General features: G+C 33.0%; 1 protein-coding gene across 3 annotated transcripts; it reads right to left on the bottom strand.

Moving 5' to 3' along the window:
• Positions 1 to 29: 29 nt before the first annotated feature.
• On the bottom strand, positions 30 to 26,173 carry LOC128192999 (syntaxin-binding protein 1-like). Of its 3 annotated transcripts, none has more exons than XM_052866151.1 (17): positions 26,027 to 26,173; positions 25,421 to 25,552; positions 24,871 to 24,947; positions 19,386 to 19,464; positions 19,114 to 19,217; positions 18,721 to 18,869; positions 18,284 to 18,368; positions 16,752 to 16,882; positions 16,435 to 16,539; positions 16,054 to 16,261; positions 15,660 to 15,798; positions 15,253 to 15,362; positions 14,805 to 14,873; positions 12,031 to 12,141; positions 6,067 to 6,161; positions 3,961 to 4,115; positions 30 to 1,681 (listed from the first exon to the last, which is right to left on the bottom strand). In XM_052866151.1, exons 1-17 carry the CDS (start codon positions 26,052 to 26,054, stop codon positions 1,608 to 1,610), a joined length of 1,851 nt encoding a protein of 616 aa, XP_052722111.1. In that variant the 5' UTR covers positions 26,055 to 26,173; the 3' UTR covers positions 30 to 1,607. The 3 variants fall into 3 exon arrangements, with proteins under 3 accessions (XP_052722111.1, XP_052722113.1, XP_052722114.1); XM_052866153.1 differs by lacking the exon at positions 14,805 to 14,873 and adding an exon at positions 14,097 to 14,153; XM_052866154.1 differs by lacking the exon at positions 14,805 to 14,873.

Below are 26,173 nucleotides of genomic sequence, written 5' to 3'. Positions count from 1 at the left end.
TTGAATGTGAAGAAAACACAACACAGGAGTACTTGTATATTTTTATTAATTTCATTGTATTGGACACAACATAGTACACTAAAGAAAGGAATGTAGAAAGTGAGCCGGACTTAGAAGGATGTCCCACGGACCTTATAGAATCTAAAAGCTGGGGAAACTGAGGTCATACTGCAACAAACAAGATAAGAAGAGCTTTATTACACAAACTGTGATAACCCTAGCAGGAACTAGTAATAAAATTAAAAAGTTAAAGCGAAACATCCAAAGGTCAACAGACTGTACAGATGGGGTGGGGGAGGGGGGTGTTACATTTCTGATTGTTTCAACTTGGAGATGGATTGACCGATTGTTCTTCCTATAATATCCTTCTAAGCCTTGCTCCTTGACATGGCACTAATCTTGCTACTTTATCAGTGCTGTTCACACAGAAATATCGCTTATAGATTTACAGGGATATTTGTCTAATTCTACATTGTCATGCATACACAGAATAATTCCATTTCGTTCAATTGTAAACAAGACAATTTTTTAGTAACATTATTATAAACGAGAAGTCAGAATAGACTAGACAGTGTGTTTGTAATTAACAACATGATGTCATAATAATTGGTTATAATGACTGCTCAAAGGAATTCCAGTACACAGGGAGGGACCAGAGATATCAGTCACATGCTTAAGCTACTTAGCCAAACAGGGCAACAATATCATGGAGTTGATTTAAAATTTTACACATAAGCACAATGAATATTTCAAAATGGCTACTGTATAAAAATTATTCTATGCTATACATACATGACAAAGCTAAGAGACATAGAGTAACAAATAATTTTTTTTTAATCTATGAAATCACAAACAGCTACTTCGCTACAAGTTATATTGCAGATATTCCACCCATCTCTGAAATAAGATAACACAATATTGTTATCATTAATACAAAACATGAAAATGCCAATATGTATTAACAAAGCAGATGGGCTGTAGAAAGGTCAACACAAAGTAATATGGCTGCCGCAGTCAGCCGAGTATTTGGTTCTATACATACTAATCTGTGTAGAAAATAAAGAAAATCAATATTGCACATAAAACTCTACACAGACTAATCCTAGAAATATAAAAAAGAACATAGTTATAACAAAGTTCTTAGACTATACATAATGTATGCATCATAAACAGGAAACTTAACAAGCTTCAACTGGTGAAAACATATTCAACATGTTGATTCTAAAGACTGCAGTATTCAACATACTTTAATAGGATGTTTTCTTGTACTGTGGCAGTCAAATACATATTTTTCTACAACTGTCTACTGATTATGGGTGCAGTTTTTAAACAAACATACAGATGAAGCATCATCAGCAATCTTTGTGTTGTCCCACACATTATAATTCAACCACAATTAAAGTCTAATACAGTCCCAGGTTTAATACATTGAAAATATTTATTCTACATAAAATCCTAGTTTTTGGTAACAAAGAGACCAATTAAAGTTTACTTGAGAATGACGCGATTCACAGACACAGACAATGGCGGCATTGTCTGGGTCTGACGGATGCTTGTCAAGTGCGGGTCACTAAGCCTGTGTACACAGAACCTCCGGAAATTTCCGCTCAGTTTCCAGGAGTGTTGGAGAGGCCTTTCAGGTCCTCGAGGAACCCTTCAGGGGTCAGCAGATGGGTGGCGCCTTAAAAAAATATATAAAATCAAATTTCTATATATATACTGTCCCTAAAGATGACAGGCATTAAAAAAAGTTATAGCTGATTAAACACTTATCATAGACCGCTTTCCCTGAAGAAGAAATCATGACAAAGTCATGGGTGATTAAACATAGAACATGGACGGCATGAAATGGTATGCTCGGAATGACGTCATTACATAAGGTAAGATTGTCAATATTCAGGACCCTGACTATTTATTCAGCGAAATCCAAAAATAAATATTTAAACTCTCTGTAATTGATACAATGAAATCTTTTACACACTGAAAGTGGTACTAAGATTTGAGGCCCATATAGTACACTGTCAGAAAACTTCAGGACATGTGAATGAATGGGCTGATTTGCTTATTCATGGTTGAGATTGTAGCACACAGATTACACCGTCCATTCATTGTGGATGGTGTCCTTGAGGTGACCTTGGTCAGTGTATGCACTAGTTATCAGTCACCTTGATGAACTCAGTCAGATGGTCAATAGAGGAAACCCTAGATAGGATATAATCAGAAACCCCAGCAGCTAGAACTATTTCTGCTCAATACACTGATAAAAATATCCCTTTCCAAACAATATTGTCTTTCAATTATTGTGAATAAAATGAATGTTTCTGCAGTCCATAAAACACATGCAACACAAAACAAAAGACCTGTAGAGAGTTTAATAGCAGAAAATATAATGTTTCCTTCCGCTAATGCAAATTGTCAAATGTTTTCATATGTCTGTAAATGCATTAGAGGATTATTCATTCATATTACATAATTTGAATTGAGAATGAGGTTGAATTGTAAGAAACCTGGCACCACAGATTCACATGAAACAGTGTTCAATCAGGGGATTTTGGTTGATGTACAGAAAAGTACTGTAGAAACTTGATACACCAGTGTGTTAACGCATCAGGGGACAGATGTGGGAGTTGAGCCACCTCGCAAAAATATAGCGATTATTAATCACCAGTAGGTATCAAAGAAAGTATCGTATTCTTTATAAACAAGAAGACTTCATCTATCAAAAAAAGTTCCCCAACACCTGGACAACCAAGATTAACATTGAAATCTTTGTCACCAGTTTCATGATTTCATTAAAACAATCTGTTTCTTCACATTGGTAATATTTTTTTTCACACACAAAATCACAAAAGGCTCTGGTTCTGGAGAGGAATATGAAAATGTGAAAAGTTTACGACAATGCCAAAGACGACAGACAATGGACAAATCTTGATCAAAATAGCTCACTTAATCCCTGGGCTTATACAAAACATGCACTTAACCAACTGCGTAAATATCCACTGTTACAGCAATTGATTTCAATTGGTATTGTCTTTTTTTGATCTTTGCTATTGATGAGAGGACTTAACAGTTATGAAATGTTGAATTTTATTTATGATTTTCAAATTATTCCATTTATCAGGATGAACACTTCAAAGTTTTGTTAAGTGTATTTTTACAATGTCCAAGAAGTTTTCAATACTAAAACTGCACTTGCTGTGTTTTAGTCACCAATAAACAACAGATTGGAGATAACCTTGATAGATTTAGCATTTCAGTTCCATGTAGAAGGTCGAAAGGTGACCACAAAATAACAAACAGCAAAGTCTGTGACAGCAAGACAAACACTGTACAGGGAATCCCGCTACAGCCTTGGGTCAAATCATCTGGTCTTAGAATGATACAGAAAGATGTGACAGTAAATATAAAGGGCCTTCAGCTGCCAGAGAGTCAAAAACAATATTGGCCCTTTCTTTAAGTTTGCAGTCCATTTAAGAGACTGGTAAAATATCCTTGATAAACCGTGATTCCTGGATTTGAACTTTTTATTGTACAAATATACAACTGGGATTAGATACAAGTTCAGAAACTTCGACCACCCTCTCATTAAGTGATTCCTCATCAAGGTCGTTAAGTGATTCCTCATCAAGGTCAGACTACACAACAACAGATACAAGGACACAGATGTTTGAAAGAAGTCAGGGTTTGGTATCTTACCAGTGAAAAATGTGCATTACATTGTACATAAAACAGTTAAAATGTGCATTAAATTGTATAAAAAAGTAAAAATGTGCCACAGACTATAACTTTTTTTAAAAGTGGAAACATTTTAATACTTTCAAATCTTACTTAGATTTTAAAAAACTCTTGTCTTTATGAGATTATGTCTTGAAATTTTTTTCATGAGAATGTGTGTTGAAAAAAATTCACTTGGAAATCCCCCAAAATGACTGAACAAAATAAGAACAATAGTACACCCACCAATCAGAATTTCCCAGTTCTTGCAGGCCTGTGTCACCTGGTAGGCACACCTCATTTCGGAGTAAGCCACGCCCCCAATCACGAATATGATTAGCCGCGGTCCACTCTTGTAGCCAGCCTGGCTCTTGTCTTTATGCCAGTGTCCATAACGAGCACTGCAAACAAACAACACCCATGTAGAGAAACGTTACATCAAGGAGTCTGAAAGTCAGCATTTAGGAGGATTAACGAGGCCGAGTCTAATTATTTCTACCCTAGAAATTTTGATAAAATTTCTTTTATGCAGTTTTACTACTATAACAATTATTTTAAGATCAAACAAGTGAAAAGCTGTCAATGTGACAGCAAACCGGGTTTTCTTTGATGTGAACTGCATCCATAATCCACGTCAACGCCCGCCCGCCATTTTCACCATTTTAATAACGGGATTTTTCCGTTGGAAAACCAGATTAAAAATAGTTTATTTACCACCCCGATTTTTAAGGGAGTTGTTTTGAAAGATAACACTTTTTTTTCTATAATACACTATGGAAATTTGTTGAAAAAGGACAACATTTTCATGTTTTCCCTATATTTTTTGTACTTTTGCCCTATGAATTTCTTTCCCTTTCAAATATATGAAAACAACTGCCCCCCCCCCCCCCCCCCCAAAAAAAAAAACCCCAAATGGTGGAATTAAAAAAAAATTTACCTCATGGTTTCATCCAAGGACAATATCTAAGTTGATTTTTTTTTACAAAAAAAATTGGCATATTGTACATGTTGGCCTATAAAACCTGATGATTCTAAATGAAATAACATTTTTTAATAGTATTGTGTTTTTCTTAGTGCTCTGTCAATGAATTCTTACTTGTAAAATCCATTGATGCCTCGAATAAATGAGCTAACCTACTTTTTTCTTTGACTTTATGCATAGTTTAAAATACTGGGAAACGATGACACGTAAATGTTACATCTTATGTTAAAGGGACTTGGACACAATTTGTGATAAAAAAATTATTTTTATTTTTTTTATGTATAATATGGTTTACTGGTGCATTTTAAATGATTGGCCAAAGTATTGAATGTTTAAGTCAAGTTACAAGCAAGATACAGAGGTGAAAATTGATTGTTGTGTAAACAAAGCTCGAGTCTTATAGTTGTTTACAAAAAATGTAATGTAGAGAATTACTAATTCTTAGACAAAATGACACGTAAAAAACAATTTAAACTAATTCAGTATCTTCATAAATACTATCATCAACAAAAGAAAGATACATTTGATTGAAACTTACACCAATACTATTCATATTTAACAAATGAAATATTCGAGTTTTGTTTACAAAACAAAGAATTATGAACTCTGTATGTTGCTTATAACTTGATATTTGACTTTCAAATTTTGACATTGCATCATAAATTGCTATATTTATCATTATAAACATTAAAAATGAAAAAATAAAATTTAAAAATGTTAAGACAAATCATGTCAAAGTCCCTTTAATTTTGAATAGAAACATAATTCAAAAGAAAGTTATAAATTTGCATCTACAGCTGTACAAAAAAAAAAAGATGTGCAAAGTCAAGTGCACTTGAACTGTATTTCGGTCTTGTCAAGTGTAAGTGGCCATAAATTGATAAATATCTACACAATGTGCAAATTGCACTATTTTTTATGTTCCCCTTACATTATGGCAATGTCATTTACGATAGTTTTTCTTAGTAGAGTTCCACCTTTACAAATTAAAGCATAATCACCATATACTAATAAGATTTCTCTTTGAATGTCTCTGTGCTTTTTTAAAATTAACTTTTGTCAATCCCATTAGTTAAATTAGGCTCATAGAATATCATGCACCCCCCCCCCCCCCCTCCAAACCAAAAAATAAAAAAGAACAAAATCCTTTGTTGCATTTTGGAAAATACTGTATGGTTGCCACTTGACCTTTCTTCAATGCTTGTAATGAAAATCCCCTTGAAAACATTTGAGTTTCTGACTACATGCTATAGGTCTGTAATCACATATTTTAATGAGTTAATGAGTTTCTATATCATATTCTAATAATAAATTAGCTGTGACTGAGAGTAACTGTGTAGTGACTAAGAGTGACTATGTAGTGACTGTACCTGATCGGTGGTCCTCTGTAGCCCCCACCCGTCCTGGGAGCTCCGCCGGACAGGAACGGGAACTGTCTGGAGTCCAACTTGTCATCTACAGCCTCCTGTTGGTAATAGAGTCAATTATATAATGAATACTTCAATATACATGTTACAATAAAGGAGAGGGATGAACAGATGGAACAAATTCTTATAACTCTGTGTCATATGTATTAGTCGTGTGTATTCTTATATATTGGTGATTAATGTTAATAGGAATGCACATAATTTAGGTAATTGACCCTTTAAATGTATATGTATCATGAAAACATGTTCTTTAAATGTATATGTATCATGAAAACATGTTGTTTAGGTAAAATTTATCATATCTAGAAAATTGACAATATCACCATATGATATAATGAGTTACTATTATACTATAATGAGGATTGATATTCTGTTACACTATCATGAGGACTGTTGTTTTGTTATAGTATCAAAAGAACTGTTATTTTGTTGTACTATCATAAGGACTGTTATTTTATTATACTTTTATGAGGATTTGTTATTTTGTTACACTATCATAAGGACTTTTGACTTATTTTTGGGAGTTGATTTTAATCAACTCTCCTATGCAGTTACTCAGACAAACCGAAAGTGAAACAGTGTTTGGACCTCAGCACAACTCATTGCTGCTGACAAGACTTAGTTCTTGAAAATAAATGATGAATTCAATGTAATGTATGCTAAAGCAGTGTTTTTCAAGGAAACTTATTTATAAATACCTTGAAAATAGTCAGATTTTAAATGGTACGAACAATTTAAATATTTTTTGTAGTCGTATGTATTCCTACGCCAGAGTTAAATAGTCTCGTTCAACTCGACGCTCGGCTGTCTCCGTAAATCATTGTCAGAGATTTACGGTGTCAGCCGAGCGTTTGGTTGAACGAGACTAGAGTTCAATATTGCTTGGATCCATACAATTTTCGAGAAATATTTCTATCACTAATACATAGTTCGATTGAATTAACTTTATCTTTAAATATTATGTAACATTATTCATATGGGGTTATTTCGACATTCTTGTCGAAAAAGTCCAAAAATTCATATTATAAAAATGTGCATAATTCAAATTAGAAACTACATGTACATGTACTTGTCATGCAAAATAACATATATCATTGATTTTAAAATAAATAAACATCGCCAAAATCAACTCCTGTCAGTTCTTCAGTACTTTGATTTTGTTATACCATCAAGAGGACCCGTTTTCTGTTACACTTTCATTAAGACTGTAATTTGTTACATTATTATAAGGGAATGTTATTTTGTTATACTCTCTAGAGGACTTGTTATTTTGTTACACTATCATGAGGACGTTATTTTGTTACACTATCATGAATACTGTTATTTTGTTACACTATCATGAACAGTGTTATTTTGTTAAACTACTGTTGAAGCCCATATTTTTGTTCGCGGTTGAAATTTCGTTGTTTTAAAACCAAAAACAATTTCATGAGCATTTAATTTCGACATATTGTAATCCCTTAAACGCATCACCTATCAACTTTGTAAATATTGATACTTGTGTTAAAAATTTGTCATGGATTTAATTTTGTTGATTTATAATGCCAAAGAAAATAATGAAATTAAATCCTCAACAAATATTTCTACGTTACGATAGTCGCTGACAATCGAAAAATCGTCGCTGAAGGCAGCAAGTCCGCAACAATCGATAGTTAGTTTTTATCATCGATAGTCGTTAAAATTCAGACACGTGATAGATGACCTTTAACTGCGCAACAATATCTATAAACTGATTAAAGTATTATTATACAGTAACCAACCTAGAGGGCAACCTGCTTTGTGATCGGAAACTTCGCTGGAATTTCCTCCGAAAGAGAAGTTGAAGTCGTCCTGTATTCTGAGTTTACGGTAGTGTTAATTAAACCAAAAGGCAATGAAATGATAATTATCAAATTCATAAGACGTTTTTACAAGCTCAGTTTACCCCTTTTGTGATTAGTAACTTGCCGACTGTCTTATCTTCATGTGTTATAAAAAACGGGTGATACTGTGCATTGAAAGTTACAACTGATGTTTATTGCTTTTCATGCTGATATTACAAATATAGTTTGAAACTTGTAATTAGTTAATAATACTGCAGAATTTCTGCTAAAATTATCATAAAACCATTTGTTTACAGTTGTCTTCAAAATTTAACAGATCCGCTACATAACAGTTGTAATTGGGTCAATGGGTTGCACTAATACCTCCAAAATACACAGAAGTACATACACTGACTTTATTTGTCATTTAACTTGCAGAATTACAAAATACATGTATTTAATGTATGAAATGTACGAATGTATCAGATCAATTAAATTTAACTCATTGGATAAGTTTCTACAAATTTTAGAAGTTGTTTTATTTTTATTGACTTGCTTCTAATCCAATTTAAATTTTACCCTTATGGTCCCTAAGTATAAGTATAATATTTAATTCATTTGAAGATAAGTTCACTAAATAAAGCTATTGATATATGAATTATAAATTCAAAAAAGGTATTTTCTTTGATCATGTTGATGCTGGTATCTTTCACTCATTGACAGGATGAAAATAAAATCATTGTTGGAATTTGAAAGTTTACATAATCGATTTTATAATCGATTGTGAGCTGCCGATTCGATTTGATTATCGGTAGTAAAATTTGTTCGATTTTACAACACTAGTTATTCTTATACAATATCATGAGGACTGTTATTTTGTCTCACTATTGTGAAGACTGATATTTTGTTACAATATCATGAAGATTCTTATTTTTTTCACTATCATGAGGACTGTTATTTTTTTCACTATCATGAGGACTGTTATTTGTTTCACTATCATAAGGACTGTTATTTGTTACACTATCATGAGGACTGTTATTTGTTTCACTATCATAAGGACTGTTATTTGTTACACTATCATAAGGACTGTTATTTGTTTCACTATCTTGAGGACTGTTATTTGTTACACTATCATAAGGACTGTTATTTGTTACACTATCATAAGGACTGTTATTTGTTACACTATCATGAGGACTGTTATTTGTTACACTATCATAAGGACTGTTATTTGTTTCACTATCTTGAGGACTGTTATTTATTACACTATCATAAGGACTGTTATTTGTTACACTATCATAAGGACTGTTATTTGTTACACTATCATAAGGACTGCTATTTGTTACACTATCATAAGGACTGTTATTTGTTACACTATCATGAGGACTGTTATTTGTTACTATATCTTGACGACTGTTATTTGTTTCACTATCATGAGGATTCTTATTTGTTACACTATCATAAGGACTGTTATTTGTTACACTATCATAAGGACTGTTATTTGCTACACTATCATAATGACTGTAATTTGTTACACTATCATAAGGACTGTTATTTGTTACACTATTATGAGGACTGTTATTTGTTACACTATCATAAGGACTGTTATTTGTTATACTATCATGAGGACTGCTATTTGTTATACTATAATGAGGACTGTTATTTGTTACACAATCATGAGGACTGTTATTTGTTTCACTATCATAATGACTGTTATTTGTTATACTATCATGAGGACTGTTATTTGTTATACTATCATGAGGACTGTTATTTGTTTCACTATCATGAGGACTAATATTTGTTTCACTATCATGAGGACTGTTATTTGTTACACTATCATGAGGACTATTATTTGTTTCACTATCATGAGGACTGTTATTTGTTACACTTTCATGAGGACTGTTATTTGTTTCACTATTATGGGGACTGTTATTTGTTACACTATCTTGAGGACTGTTATTTGTTTCACTATCATGAGGACTGTTATTTGTTACACTATCATGAGGACTGTTATTTGTTTCACTATCATGAGGACTGTTATTTGTTACACTATCATGAGGACTGTTATTTGTTTCACTATCATGAGGACTGTTATTTGTTACACTATCATGAGGACTGTTATTTGTTATACTATCATGAGGACTGTTATTTGTTATACTATCATGAGGACTGTTATTTGTTTCACTATCATAAGGACTGTTATTTGTTATACTATCATGAGGACTGTTATTTGTTATACTATCATGAGGACTGTTATTTGTTATACTATCATGAGGACTGTTATTTGTTATAATATCATGAGGACTGTTATTTGTTACACTATCATGTGGACTGTTATTTGTTTCAGTATTATGAGGACTGTTATTTGTTACACTATTATGAGGACTGTTATTTGTTATACTATCTTGAGGACTGTTATTTGTTTCACTATCATGAGGACTGTTATTTGTTTCACTATCATAAGGACTGTTATTTGTTATACTATCATAAGGACTGTTATTTGTTACACTATTATGAGGACTATTATTTGTTACACTATCTTGAGGACTGTTATTTGTTTCACTATCATGAGGACTGTTATTTGTTTCACTATCATAAGGACTGTTATTTGTTACACTATCATAAGGACTGTTATTTGTTACACTATCATAATGACTGTTATTTGTTTCACTATCATGAGGACTGTTATTTGTTATACTATCATGAGGACTGTTATTTGTTACACTATTATGAGGACTGTTATTTGTTACACAATCATGAGGACTGTTATTTGTTTCACTATCATAATGACTGTTATTTGTTATACTATCATGAGGACTGTTATTTGTTATACTATCATGAGGACTGTTATTTGTTTCACTATCATGAGGACTAATATTTGTTTCACTATCATGAGGACTGTTATTTGTTACACTATCATGAGGACTGTTATTTGTTTCACTATCATGAGGACTGTTATTTGTTACACTATCATGAGGACTGTTATTTATTTCACTATTATGAGGACTGTTATTTGTTACACTATCTTGAGGACTGTTATTTGTTTCACTATTATGAGGACTGTTATTTGTTACACTATCAAGAGGACTGTTATTTGTTTCACTATCATGAGGACTGTTATTTGTTACACTATCATGAGGACTGTTATTTGTTATACTATCATGAGGACTGTTATTTGTTTCACTATCATAAGGACTGTTATTTGTTACACTATCATAAGGACAGTTATTTGTTACACTATCATAATGACTGTTATTTGTTTCACTATCATGAGGACTGTTATTTGTTATACTATCATGAGGACTGTTATTTGTTACACTATTATGAGGACTGTTATTTGTTACACTATCATGAGGACTGTTATTTGTTTCACTATCATAAGGACTGTTATTTGTTATACTATCATGAGGACTGTTATTTGTTATAATATCATGAGGACTGTTATTTGTTATACTATCATGAGGACTGTTATTTGTTTCACTATCATAAGGACTGTTATTTGTTATATTATCATGAGGACTGTTATTTGTTACACTATTATGAGGACTGTTATTTGTTACACTATCATGAGGACTGTTATTTGTTTCACTATCATAAGGACTGTTATTTGTTATACTATCATGAGGACTGTTATTTGTTATAATATCATGAGGACTGTTATTTGTTATACTATCATGAGGACTGTTATTTGTTTCACTATCATAAGGACTGTTATTTGTTATAATATCATGAGGACTGTTATTTGTTACACTATCATGAGGACTGTTATTTGTTTCACTATCATAAGGACTGTTATTTGTTATACTATCATGAGGACTGTTATTTGTTATAATATCATGAGGACTGTTATTTGTTATACTATCATGAGGACTGTTATTTGTTTCACTATCATGAGGACTGTTATTTGTTTCACTATCATACGGACTGTTATTTGTTACACTATCATGAGGACTGTTATTTGTTTCACTATCATGAGGACTGTTATTTGTTACACTATCATGAGGACTGTTATTTGTTTCACTATTATGAGGACTGTTATTTGTTACACTATCTTGAGGACTGTTATTTGTTTCACTATCATAAGGACTGTTATTCTTCTACACCCCACCTCCATTATGTCCTTGATGTAGGGGGTCCACCGTGACATCTGGTAAGTATTTTCAGCCACCTTGTTTTTCCTGTTGAAGGGCTGATAGGGCTGGGACTTCTTCTTGCCTCCCTGCAAATGAACAAGTATTTCTTATGTTTGAAACAGCATAGAAATAACAGGAAAGTGACAAGGTCAGTTCAGGTACATTATGGTGGTTTGAATTCAGTATGTTTGTGATTCAAGAATTTACACATTATGAAGTAATTATGAATAATGTAGTTCATCAGTGAATCATTGATATCAATAAAGCTACTCAATGATAATGAACTGAAAACCACCATTAAATGTAATAAAGGCTATGTAAAAAGTTGTGTTAATTTCACTGTGGAATTCAAGAGGTTTTGCAAAAACTCAAAGAAAATATATATATATCTTGCTCCAAGGGCCCATTAAATACAAACACCCATATATAGGTAATAAGATAAAAACAAAAGAGATTTCAAAACCTGTTTTACACATGCTGTTACAAAAATACTGTACACCAAAGTTCATCCATCAAGAAGCTAGTTTTTCTTGTTCAGGCTAATATAGTTACCAAGACAATTAGGTAACCACATTTCAAGGAACTTCTACTCGATCCAAACCACCAGCAAAGCGTCTCACACCAGTATACATTGTAATAATGCATTTGGCAATATAAAATCAGTTGTAGAAATTATACCCAAATTTAAATGAAAATATTTTTTTTTTCATTATAAATTGATAAATTTATTTGAATTTTCCTCATTTGTCCAAAAAAGTAAAAGTGAAATCTGCTTGCCTACCATGCAAAAAACATGACAAAATCAAATTAACCCATTCGCATAATGCACAACAGGAGTATGTTCCAGTGAACACTTTGTTTTACTAAGACTAGCTGTTCTAAATCCTAAATCATAACCAATTAACAATGTAAAATAGCATTCAAAACCTAAGATCTACTTACAAAGCATTCACATAGCAATATTAACAGCAGTAAAAAAGCCTTGGTCACTTGTCTCCATTACTGTAGTACAGCTGTTGCCCCTTTGTTACTTTTACATCTATATCGTTTCTATGTGGATTCACTTAGTATAATCATTCATCTTATATCAACTGCATCAACATTTCAAAAAAAACTAGATTCAATCTCGTTGCGAGCAACGAGTGGGTCTTCCGTCCAATTTTTGAATAGATAAGATTAAACTTATCAATTCAAAGATAAAAACGTAGATCTAAGCGAAAAATAGTAAAAAAAAATTTGCGGCACTCGAGGCTTGAACCCGGGTCGCCTGGGCCATGTCCACGACTCTATCGACTGAGCTACTCGGACTTTTGCGTCAGGACTTTGACGCTTAATTTCTCGAGAATGCCTTGATCGATTTAAAATAAATTACATATTCTGAATCAGTAGGAGGGTCACTATAAGGTGTAAAAATTTCAAAAAAAAATATTAAAAAATAAAAAAGTAGAAAAATTCAATTTTTGAAATTTCCTTCCGGTGACGACCGGAAGTGACAGCAGACATTCTCTTGACCGAGGTACACCAGAAAAACGGTAGTTCTATCATCTCTGAAAATTTCAGCCCAATATCTTTACTCGTTTTTGCGAAACCTGACAGACAAAGTTGACTTTAAAAAATCGTTTATTGACGATTACTTCCGACCGGAAGTGAATTTTGAAAAATATCACGGGGGTACAAACTTCAAATGGCGAGGCATCATCAGTGAAAATTTGAAGGAAATCAAATCAGCCATTTTCGAGAAATCTCCTGCACAAAATGTGTAAGGAAAAAAAGAATAATAATAATAATACGAAAATTGAAAAAGAAACAATAGAATAATAGAAGGGTCTTCCGCTGAAGACGGAAGACCCTAATTACAAAACAATTACAAGTTGACAAAAGATCTGGGTAAGAATTTCTGATGATTTCGTTACATAGTTAGAACAATAGACCCTTCGAGTACATTCCTTTACAGAACGATGCAGTGAAATGTGCCGTCATGTTAGTAGGGGAGGTAACTGGGAGCACACAGCAGTCGCAATATATATATCTCTTCACATACCGGTACCAACGCCTTTTTCAATTTATTTTTAATGTCTTTCTTTTCTGTTTCAACTATCTAAAAAAAGGTGGATAAATGAAATCAGAACAATACAGTAAAAGTATGGTTTTAGGATGAATGAAAACGGGTGTGGTGTTTCTATAAAAAAAAAAAAAAGTCAGTACGTTAAACAGTGCACTGAACATTACCTGCTGGTCACTCTGACAACCATAGATAAAAAAAGACACCTAGAGACACTTAGGGGGAAGATCTAAAGTGTTTGGGTCGGTAAACTGGGCCAATGAAAATTCCTACTCTATTGGGTGACACTGTAGTGACAATATACACAAACAATAGGAATGCTATCAAAGTTTTGATTCTAATGGAGAAATGATGAACAAAATTCTACCCTAACAGCCCATTCACCGAGCAACAGCCTTGAATCAAAGGAAATAAAAAAAATTACAAATAAGTCCTTTCTATGCACACATTTCAGTTATTTTCACTGTTTCTATGTATTTTATATAGATGTATTTATTCCTGTAATTAACTGATGTATTTTCAAAGTGTCAGCCAGTTAAACTCTGCTGAGTTGCTGATAACTTGATGGATGAAAAGAAGAAAAGTGAGTCATCAGAGAACTGCTGAGATGATGATAATAGGAAGCATTTAACAAGGGAGACAACTGAGCTGTGAGCAGAGTCTGGACAGAGATAAGCCTGCTCTCACCTGGGCAATGCCTTGAAATGTCCCATAATCCTCGATTATCCCCACACTAAAACTTTTGTTACCTTGAGGCTGAGGTGTGCAAATGTTTATCAAAAAGAATTACAATCAACAAGAGGATTTGTTCGTCTTCTCTATCAATGAATCTTTCTCAAGGTGATGAGTGTTGTCACATCAGGCATTTTTTTCCTCTCAGAATTATAGTATAAATACGACAGAAATAGTAGTAAAAAAATCACAAAGATAAGAAATTTATACTTGATTTTATAGAATTTAAAGTGTTATTACTTAATGCAGTTAAAGATTAAATGTTAACCCTATAACCCTAACAATACACTATAACAATGTAAACCGTTGTCTGTTCAAAATGTCAAGGTAATGAACCCATGTCAGTACTACTGAGTAAGGACCATGTCTACTTTACATTACAGCCCCACCCACAGCTACTCACATCCTGTATGATAGGCACCCCCAGGTTCTGCATGTTGGTGATGATACACTTCACGTCCATCGGGATCTGAGCATGCTGTACTAGCTTGGCCAAGTTCTCCTCCGTGATTCCTAAGGAAGATATTGATTAGTTAAAGAAATATAAGTTATGTGAAAGTGGTGCTTGCAAAACTCCTTCTCCCATAAAATATCAATGTTGACAGGTGCTTGCTAGGAGCATGCACTCTGATGAACAATCCTCTGGTACTACACCAAATCACAGCAACTAGGATGAACGGTTTTCTTCTTGGTTTTATCTCACATAATTAAAACACCTATGTCTGTTTTTATTTTACATAAGGTCAGAGGCTTTACATCAATAGCTCATAATGTTGTTGCTGTAAACAATAGATCGGTTTTGATCCTTACCTCCTTTGTGTATAACATAGAGCAGAATGATGCGCACTTTGTCATATGCCATGATGTTCTGGTCCAGAAGAATGGGAACAATATTTCTCATGTGATCTTTGATCTTCTCCCCTTCAGGATCTGTTCCCATTGCCAAGTCCTTAAAATCATACAGAATAAGAGAGTAAAACACAGTATTTACATATAGTTAGGTTGTTCTTACTTTGACACTCAGAGATGCTCATAAAAATCTAATAAAATTTGTACACAGCATGTATAAAAATGTTGTTTTTTCCTCAACAAACGATGATTAACTTCTATCCTTACAGTTAAAAAAAATTAAAATTACATGGCACCATAGCGCTATCAAATCTGTATCAGAAATACAATGGGAGCTGCCTGGCTGAGACTTTACCTGCTCAACTTTACACAGTCTATCCACATGTTTCTGATACTTGTTCATACAGTCCTCTGCTAAGTGGAGATGTGTGGAGTACTTGCTGAGTTCCTTCTGGTACTGTGGCATCTTCTTCAACATTTGTGACAGATCCCGAATGTTAGCCTTTTCCCCATCGTTCATCCGCTTGTCCTGGGCAAACTGTTTTAACTGCTTTGTAACTTGCCTTAGAAAAAGCAAAACACATATATATACTATTCAACAAATATACCCCTCAAGTGATGCATAGAGAGGATGACTACCCAATAATAAATTAAGTTGTCAAAACATATGGATTCAATGTCTCTCTTCAGCTGGTATTTGGAAACAAAAACAAAGCAGGATAAAATGTTGACTTACTGGGACACTATAGCGATGTGCTGATGCCTCAGACCCACCCATAATTCATCATTCTCATCCAGGAGAGCTTCCTTCTCGTGGATCTCTCCACTGGTGTTGTCATATCTTGTAATAAACAATTCATAAACCAGATTTACACTCATAGGAAAAGTCTTAGATATTGTGAAATTGTAAAAACTGAACTTATGTGAGCAATATTTAGCTTATTTATAGAAAGATTAAAATTAAGAAAAGTACATCTTTGCCAATAATATTTACAAATCAGTAATTAGAACAATGAACAAACTCTACAAAATGTATCATGAGACAGCCCTTACTTGTACACATCGTTTATAATTGGTAGTAGATCATACGCCATGGCTTGAAAGGTCAGTTCGTGTAATAGAGGAGAGATGGGGTCAAATCCTCGGTCAATGATTAGAAGTTGTGAGCGGTCTTTCTGGGGCCCCTAAAAAATAATTCTCACTTAAAAAATACACTTATCATTGATGTGTTTAAAAGTTTATTTTCAATCAACTTAAGGATGAAATAAATACTCAGTATTACTAATTACTATAGATATTACTTAATAAACTTCAAGTAATTTAACTGCATGTATTTATGTATTTGAATAACATTTACCTTAGTTTTTGACATAGATTGTTTGCTTACCCCCACTCAAACAATAATATATATGTACTAAAGTATCAAACAGAAGATCCCATACTTGAGTTTTCAATGCACCTTCCCTGTTGATACAATGCTTACGGATTGAATTTATATTTTTATAAGTAATACCAAAACCTCAGGCAGGGTTGGCAAAAATGCAGGAAATACTCATATTTCCCAGGACAGTGGGAAATACTGGTAATTCGCGGGAAATACTGGGAAATAAAGTACAACTACATATTTTAGTACTTCATACTTAGACATTAGTCCTAATCAAATCTGTAGGGATGTAGACAATAGTACACCTTGTCAGCAATTATGACATTTTATAATGTTCTTGATTTTAACAAGTTTTGACTGGTCAGTAATGCATTGGTTATCTTCTTATGAATACTCTAAACATGGTTCATTCACACACCATTGTTATTTTATTTTTAGACTTTAGTCAGGTATATACAGTTATCAAAAACATGGTTATTTGGTGAATGTGAAAATGGGGCAAGAAAATTGTGAAAAATAAAGTGTGACTGTGTCACTACCTTGGTATGCAACACACCTAAGAAGAAGCCAATCAGCCCCACTCATAGTATATATCTGCCTAAAACAGGAGCACAAAGCTGTCAAGTGTCAATTATTTATTAAAACAACATGTGTGATTATTTAATTGTTACTTTTAACACCTACACTAATTATAACAGTTTATTTTGTGCTTTGAATTATAAATCTGTAAAACACAAAACTTGAAGTTCAAAAAGCTGGACTAAAATTTGTACATTAGCAGCTATAGATTGGGAAAAGGTGATCCGGTGAATTTAAGATTCATAAACTGACAGTGAAATGGGAAAGTATGATAAATTGGTTTTTGATGCTTATTGTTAATATCGTATATCCTAAACATAAGTTTTACATTGAACAAATTAAAGAAAAAAAGATTATAAATTTTTATTTCCCAGTATTTCCCAGTTCAGTGAAAAACAGTAGTATTTACCGGGACGGGAAATACCGGTATTTACCACCGGTAACTCCCAGCACTGGTATTTCCCAGCCAACCCTGACCTCAGGTAATCTGAAAATCTTTCCGCATTGAATAGAATGATCGAAAGAATGACTTTTAGTTTTTAACATGAATTTTGATAATTCATATATACCCCCACTCAAATGTTAATACACATGTTCTACAGAACCAATGAGAAGACCTCACCTCTCCCATAGTGTGATCATCAGCTCTGTAAGCATCCAGCTTCTGTTGTACCATCTGAGCAAACTCAGCATTCCGGTCAAACTCACTGAAAATACAACTATATTCTGATTCTATACATGTGCCTTTCAGTTACTAAAAAAAACCTGTGGATATTCATGGAAGCCCCTGCTGGCTGTCATGTTTAAAAGATGCAGACTTATGTAAGTGGAATTACTCTTTCAATACTTAATATATCAACATCAAAGCACAAAGATGAAACTTAAATTGATAGAGTGACAAAATACTACCAATAGTAACGGGTGGACAAAAACAGTAGCAACATGCGATAATAATTTAATGGCAAGAGCATTAAAATCTCAATGATCAAGAAACAAAGCAATATGGTATTAAAAATTAAATAGATTTAAATTCTTTCTCCCAAAGTTCTGACGCCCTACCTTCTGTATCTGACACTTGGATACTCTCCGAGGGTGGCACACAACGTGGCGATCTGTTCAGCACATCGTTCTAGATTCATCGTCCGCCCTGACTGTCGTAGTGGGTTATAGTAATACTGGAAAGTCTCTGCTGAATCCAGATGATAGACCTACAAAATAATCAACGTACAAAACATGAGCCATAAACTAAATGTCTTAAGATCGTCTCACTCATTTTAATCAAACAAAAGTTCCACATTGCCAAAATGCCCTACCTCCCATCACAGGGTAAAGCAACATTCATTTCATGGTGAAACACATTTCACATTGCTAAGAAAAGTTTATTTCACTTTTGTGACATAAAACAATGAATAAATGAAACAAGATTAAGCCTGAAGAGAGGTTGAGTCCTACCTGAGATTCATACGGCAGAAATGCTATGTTTATTTCTTTCAGAGTTTTTATGTATTTTGCACTTGAGGACTTGCACAATTCATTAAAAAGAACATCAGGACAAGCTGCAAATCAGAAGTAAAAATAAACTGTTAACGTACATAACATTGGTTCAAAGTTAGCAGGATGGAAAGATAATCAACCATGAATTTATCTTTCAAGAATTCAGATGTATTGTCTTAAGAACAATATGTCCAGGAGTTTTATGTCATTCTATACAATCAATTTCCTACCTTCTGTAAAAAAAACATGTGCTGATCTGTATTGGTTGTTTATAGGGTGGCTGAAGTCCTGCTTTAGTAAATTGACAGACTGAAAAATATCAAACAATAGGGATGATTCCGATGAAACATCAAATAACAATGTTACATACATTTGATATATTTTCAAATGAAGATGACTGACTTTAAGGAAGGAGTCTTTTTATTATCAAACATACTCCTTATAATAAGAAATGCATGAAATTTTGACACAGTCAAACGAATCATATTACTTAATGATTCTATCTGTTTAATTAAATTTGACCTTTTTGTTTTCGGATAAAGGTCAGGTCAAGGTCACTACCTTTTTCCTCAACGTAAAAAGTGATAAAAATAAGTGTAGCTCTTTATAGTTCTGTAGACATTTGTTGAAGATTTGAAGATTCAAATCTTCAATAAAATCATAGACCATGAGAGTGTCTATCAGCTTATACTACTAAATTGGAATAAATATTTATACTAAAATTGATATTGCTTAGCCCGCATTTCCTCTAATTTTCTTAAATTTTGAAGAAATTTTGATTATTTTTTTATGCTTCCAATAACAAAATATTTCTAATTTTTATGTATTATGAGGACTTTATATAAAGATATAAACTGACAGTAAAGCTAATATATTGACCGTTTCATAAGAGAGAAAAACTGATCTTAGTGATTTTTTCACAAAAATCAATGTATAGAATGGGCGCTTTAAAAAGCGTATAAAAATGTTATTTGATAGGCAAATCATATTTTAAAAACATATTCTGAAACCCAAGTATCATATTATTAGTTCACATTAGTAAAAAAAATCCAACACTATTGTTATTGTTTTTAAAATGCTAAAACAGACTCATTATATATATAAAATCTGCAGCAATTCTGAATTGCGCAACATGTGATATTTTCCTACGCCAATATTACGCCAAAAATATAGTCCTTGTTCCATTCTAAACATTGATTACATTTTTCTATGCCAAGTTGTATGATAGTAAAAAGAAAGAAAAATATACTATTTTAATTTCCTTTCATCTTGATTTAATGAACAATTAATCAAATTTACGTTTGACAACCAGAAACCAGAAAAGACTCCTTCCTTAAGTTTGGATCCCATGGATTGACACATATTTTAACCCCAGGGAACCCCAAGGATACTCAACAAAACAAATTGATAACTCTTGATACATGTACCCCTGGGGACTCACTGGTATCCCAGAGACACCACTAGGTACCCCATGGAACCCCAAGGATACCAAAAGCTACCCATTAGATACCCCAGCAAATAATACAAATTTATAACTCTTGATACCCCTGGGGACTCAATGGAAACCCAGGATCACCACTAGGTACCCCAAAAAACCCTATGATACCCAAACGATATCTCAAGGATACAATTTAACAACCTTGATACCGAGGGGACTCAGTGGAGTTCCTGAAAATTCCCATGAACCCCATGAAATCCAATGATACATACATGCATTAAGACCCTGGATACAGTACCCGCAACGTCATTTTTTTTTTTACAAAATAAACAATAGGATAGGATTCAAGCATGATAGAATAGGATTAATGCATGATAGAACAAGATACATGAATGATACGAAAGGATTTATACATGATAGGAAAGAATGAACGATGTTTGAAATAAACGTATATTTATGATAAACGATCTTCATGATTAACCTGATAATGGCATAATTTGTTAAGAACAAATACAAAACAAGATGTACACATTATTTCTTTTTATTAACAAGTGTCAAGTTGTTAATTCTAGCTTTGTTATTTATAAAATATACAAACATGACCAGTTAAAATTTATAATCTTAAATATAAACTTCATTAAATTATCTGTATTGTTAACAATGCTTTCTTTACTGAACAGACCAGCCTAATAATGCGAACATCTCAGCTTAACATTAAATCACATGGAAAAAAGCGGGTTCAGTTAAAAATACATAACAAATTAACACTTTTCATGGTATTTGTGGGTGAGGGCTACTCCATGAATTTACATCCTCGATGAAAAATGATTAAAGAAAATTTAGTTTTTCTATATGAAACTGAAAACTGACGCATCCACGAAATTACATCCCCACGAATAAACAAAAAACCCACAATCAGATAACTTTAAATTTTTATTTTAAACAACTTGTACTTGTCTTTCCCAATAAAGTTTTATAATACAGATGACAGTGTTCAAATTAATTCAAAAGAAGAATGATTTTAGAGGCTGGGTTGTTAATATCTTCCTTAAATTCATATATATATATACATGTATATTATATAAATTGTTTATCTATTATCATTTAGTAAGGGTAAAATCCATGAAGTTTAGCTTTAAAAATTGAATAGTTTGCTAAATACCCCTCAAAACTAGCATTGCTCACCATATCTCTTTCATCACTCAATTCTTTTCATCTCCCTAAGTTTTCTTATACACTCCAAGTGGAGGGATCATATACTCTTGACTCAGGAAGATGAATTCATCTATTCTCTATATAACTTCAAAACAGTTTGAATTATGACACGGTTTAGGCCTGATCTGTATGAACAACTTGCATCAGTATTGTTAAATTCATTCAAAGTATGCAGATATTTTTAGTCAGGAGAAACATTTTTATCATGCAGTTATGAAGGTCAATGCACTACAATTGTATAGAAGATGTAACGAATTAAGAAACAAAATAAAAATGCAGTATCTAAGACACAACATGCATTACTTAATGTCCATCATGACATTTTGGGTGTATAGTGTACATTCAAGGGTTCCCTGCAATATATTGGGTATCATAAGTGTTCCTTGGGGTACCCAGCAATGCTTTTGAGATTCCATTGAGTCCCCTGGGTCAATGGGTATTAAATAGTAATATGTTTTACAGTGCAACCATTGGGGTACAAACAGCTTCAGATTCTCCGACCCTCAGCTTTAAAATATATTTTTCATCATAAAAATGTTATTAATTTTGTCTTTCAAACTTAATTTATTGAATTTTCCCATGTTGGATATTATGGAATTAATATGCAAGTTGAGATCAATTTGAAAAAAGAAAGAAAGTTGTATCCGTGCATTGGTGGGTCAAACCCCTTTATTTCTATGTAGTAGATCTTTGAGGAACCACTAAGCCAAGCATTTAGTTGAATAACTGATCGCAGCATTAACAACAGAAGACTAATTAAATTTGTCTATTTAAAAGGCAGATTTATGGCACATATTGACAAAATCTGGATAATTAAGAGTTATCAACCATTGCTGAGGATCGGACATCGTTGAGTCATTATGAGATAAAAAATAAAAATTAAACACATTTTTCTGTTTTTTGTTTCTTTTAAATACATGTACTTGCTAATCAATATTTTTACATTCTAGTTTTGAGTTCATTACTAAAATATATTGATTGATTAATATAAATAGACGAACTTGGTGATACCATACAATGGCCCTTGGATTCCAATGAGACCCCAGGGGGTTTCGGTGGTTATTAATTTGTATCATTGGGGTTCCTACAGGTATCCCTAGGGTACCTAGGGGTGACCCTTGGATTCCAATGAGACCCCTGAGTTATTAATGGTTATTACTTTCTATCATTGGGGTATCCATGGGGTATCTAGGGGTGGCTCTTGGATTTTAATTAATGAGAGCACTGGGGTATCAATGGTAATTAATATATAGCATTTGGGTATCTTTGGGGTTCCTTGGGGTATTCGTGGGGTTCCTTGGGGTATTCTTGAGGTTCCATGGGATACCTAGGGGTGTTCTTGGGATACCAATGAGTCCCCAGGTGTACCAAGAGTTATAAATTTGTATTATTAGGGTATCCTTAGGGTTAAAAAACACATCCCCATGGCTTATATTTTTTTTATTTCTTCCCAAATCAATACCAAATTTTGACTTACTTTCAGGGATGGCTACTCAGTCAGAATGAATTGCAATTAACCAATTAGCAATTCATTGCCATCCCTAAATATTTAACATTATGTGTAATGAAACTGTATGACTACAGCCAGAGACAGAAAGTGAGACAAATAAGCCCCTCCTTATAGAAGCAGCCCTAGAAAACTATATCATGGCATATACACTCACGTGTCAAGAGTATGTCAACTTTTTTTAAGATGGCCGCCGTATAAAAAATTAATAAATGTTTATCATCAATAATATTGTATTCACAATTCTTCATTTTTGTCACCAATGAGCTGCCACAGACTATATTTATCCTTTGTAAACCAGAAGTTGTAGTAACTTCTGCTATTTTTACGTCGTTAATGTCAACAACAAGCATAGGTATAATGGGCAGAGAACTCACTCTTGATGAGAAAAGAAGCATTATTTCACATACTGAAAGTGGATTTAAGTCAGAAAAAGTAGCAAAAAGTCTGCATTTGAATTCTTCAACCATCCGTAGGTTTTTGAAGCAATTTTGTGAGTGAGGCAGCATGGAAAATAAGCATCAAAGTGGGTGACCCCGATGCATGACAGTTTGCAACCAAACAACACTATCAAAAATGGTAAAAAGAGACAGGAAGATAACTTTAACGAATATTACTGGGAATTTTAATAGATCAGTGCCCAAACCTTTTCAGGTAGAAGTATTCAGCAAAAATTACATTGTCAAAAATATAAGAGGAGGACCACAGCAAAGAAATTGGGGATGTAGGAATTTAACAGGAAAAAAAAAGCTTCAATATTGCAGGAAAAAATTAACGTGGAAAGTTAAGCAACACTGGAAACATGGGATTTTCAATCATGAGATATAAACTATAGTTATACATGTATAACCTGAACGTAAGGTCAAAGTTTAGAGAAAGTTTGGAGAAAAACAGAAGAAAAATGGAAAGGCTTCTGTTTGGAATTCCTGGGACAGGGACCAGCATGAAGTTTGAAACCGATGGTGTTGGGGACAAGAACATACCATAGAACTGGTATTTTGGCTTTTATTGAAGGTAATATGAACTCTCAGAGTTATATCAGTGTATTAGATATTTATGACCTGTTATTATGAAATATTTTGGAAATTCACCTTGGCACTTCATGGACGATAATTGTCCATTTCATCGCTCCAAAGAGACAGAAGACTGGAAACTGAGAAACAATATCCCACCTTTCTTTTGGCCCCCACAATGTCCTGATTTAAATCCATTTGAAAATGTTTGGCTTGTTTTAAAACACCATGTAAAACATCAAATTTTCTACATCTGTACCATCAATGACTTGAAACAGAAATTGCTGTGTGCTTGGAACAACCTTTCAAAAACTTACCTCCTGTATTCTAATCTTCGGAAACGATTTCGGAAAATTGATTGAATCCAGGAATTCATCACAAAATATAAAGTCAAAATACAAAGGAATAAGGTAAGTGCCTCACTTTTATTAAAGATGTAAATAAAAATGTTAGCGGCCGTCTTGGAAGAAAATTGACATACTTTTGGCATGTGAGTGTATTTCTGTAACATAAGATTAATGTTTCTGTTTTGAAATACTCACCCTTTCTGTCGGTGTTATAAGGTAAACAGCGTCAAGTTTCGGCAATCTTTCTCTTCTCTTGTTTATATCTTCAACCACTGCACCAAAAGATTATATGGTGAAATTAAACAGAACTTAATATCTTTGAGGAACTCTGATTTTTTTTAAAAGATAAGGAAAGGAAAGACAGCTGAAATAAGTATGCAAGCTGAATAAGGTTGTGAATGGAAATGAATTATTATTTATAATTGAATGATATTTTCAAACACTGGGTAGGGAGAATTCCTGTAATCACAATTTTGTTGGACTTTTCAAGATATACATTAGAAACACAACAACTTAACTATATAAACATGTATGAAAGCTGATAGAAAAGATTATAGAACATAATAACACTACAAATATCGGAAACAATTTAGGATTGTACACATTTTTAAAGAATTTCTCCAAGTGCACATCCTTATATCAACAACTTCTATCGGTGATGAACAGTCAATGAATTGCCATTTTCTTGTGATCAAATAAAAATGCAATTGAATTTGGGTACTATTTTGTTCCCTTTAATACTTACATGTTATTCCTTCTGTCATTATTTCATGCATCTTGCAACATGCTGATATCATCCTCATACTCAGCTGATCTACAATCATTACTTTCCATTCTCCATTCTTTTTTACTGCCTGAACTACATCAGACATAATCTCTACAAGAATAACAGTTTGTGGTAATTCAATTTTATTTTCAATATACTTGGAAAATAATTTGATTAAATCATTCATTTGCCTTCCTTGACTATAGAGAAAAAAGTGGGTGGGGAAGTATGGTAGAGGAAATTCGCGTTGATAAATTAAATATCTATAAACTGTGTGAATTTCTGCCTTATCTTCGATTTATCCTTTCAAACTAATTGTATACTTTTGATTGAACATTTCAAAGGGAAGTCAGTTTAACGTATGCATGCAAATTTAATAATTTGCGCATAAAATGCATCCAATATCGATCGCTAGAACCCCGTTGACAGCCAGTACAAACACTTCGTGTTTTAAAGAGTCTAAAGTTCATTTTGGTAGATGCAAGTCAATAAAATTAACCTGCTTTTTATTACTTCATTTTCTGTAACATTTCATAAATTGATCTACTTTAAACACCTAAACAAATGATCAAAATAAAAGCCTACTTTCGTGAACTGCCTGTTTGAGCGACATCTTGAATTTTTTACAGTCCAGCAGCAAATATTTAAAATGATATAAAATCAAAGTATCGCAAGGAACAAGTTCTTCTTCTTTTGAATTTTTTTATGAGTTAACTTTGAACATTATCATGA

This window comes from Crassostrea angulata, chromosome 7 (genome assembly GCF_025612915.1).
Source record: "Crassostrea angulata isolate pt1a10 chromosome 7, ASM2561291v2, whole genome shotgun sequence".
Classification (NCBI taxonomy): Eukaryota; Metazoa; Mollusca; class Bivalvia; order Ostreida; family Ostreidae; genus Magallana; species Magallana angulata.
Note: the sequence above shows the minus strand (reverse complement) of the source record. Positions and strands in the feature narration are given on the sequence as shown.

Excerpts from the sequence above, each read along its gene's own strand:
- LOC128192999 (XM_052866151.1), bottom strand. The coding sequence starts at position 26,054 with ATGTCGCTCAAACAGGCAGTTCACGAAA. Across the intron at positions 15,363-15,659 it reads CTATGTTATACACAAAGGAG|GAATCACGGAGGAGAACTTG; the intron begins GTAAGGATCAAA and ends TATCTTCCTTAG. Across the intron at positions 1,682-3,960 it reads GAACTGGGAAATTCTGATTG|GCGCCACCCATCTGCTGACC; the intron begins GTGGGTGTACTA and ends TATTTTTTTAAG.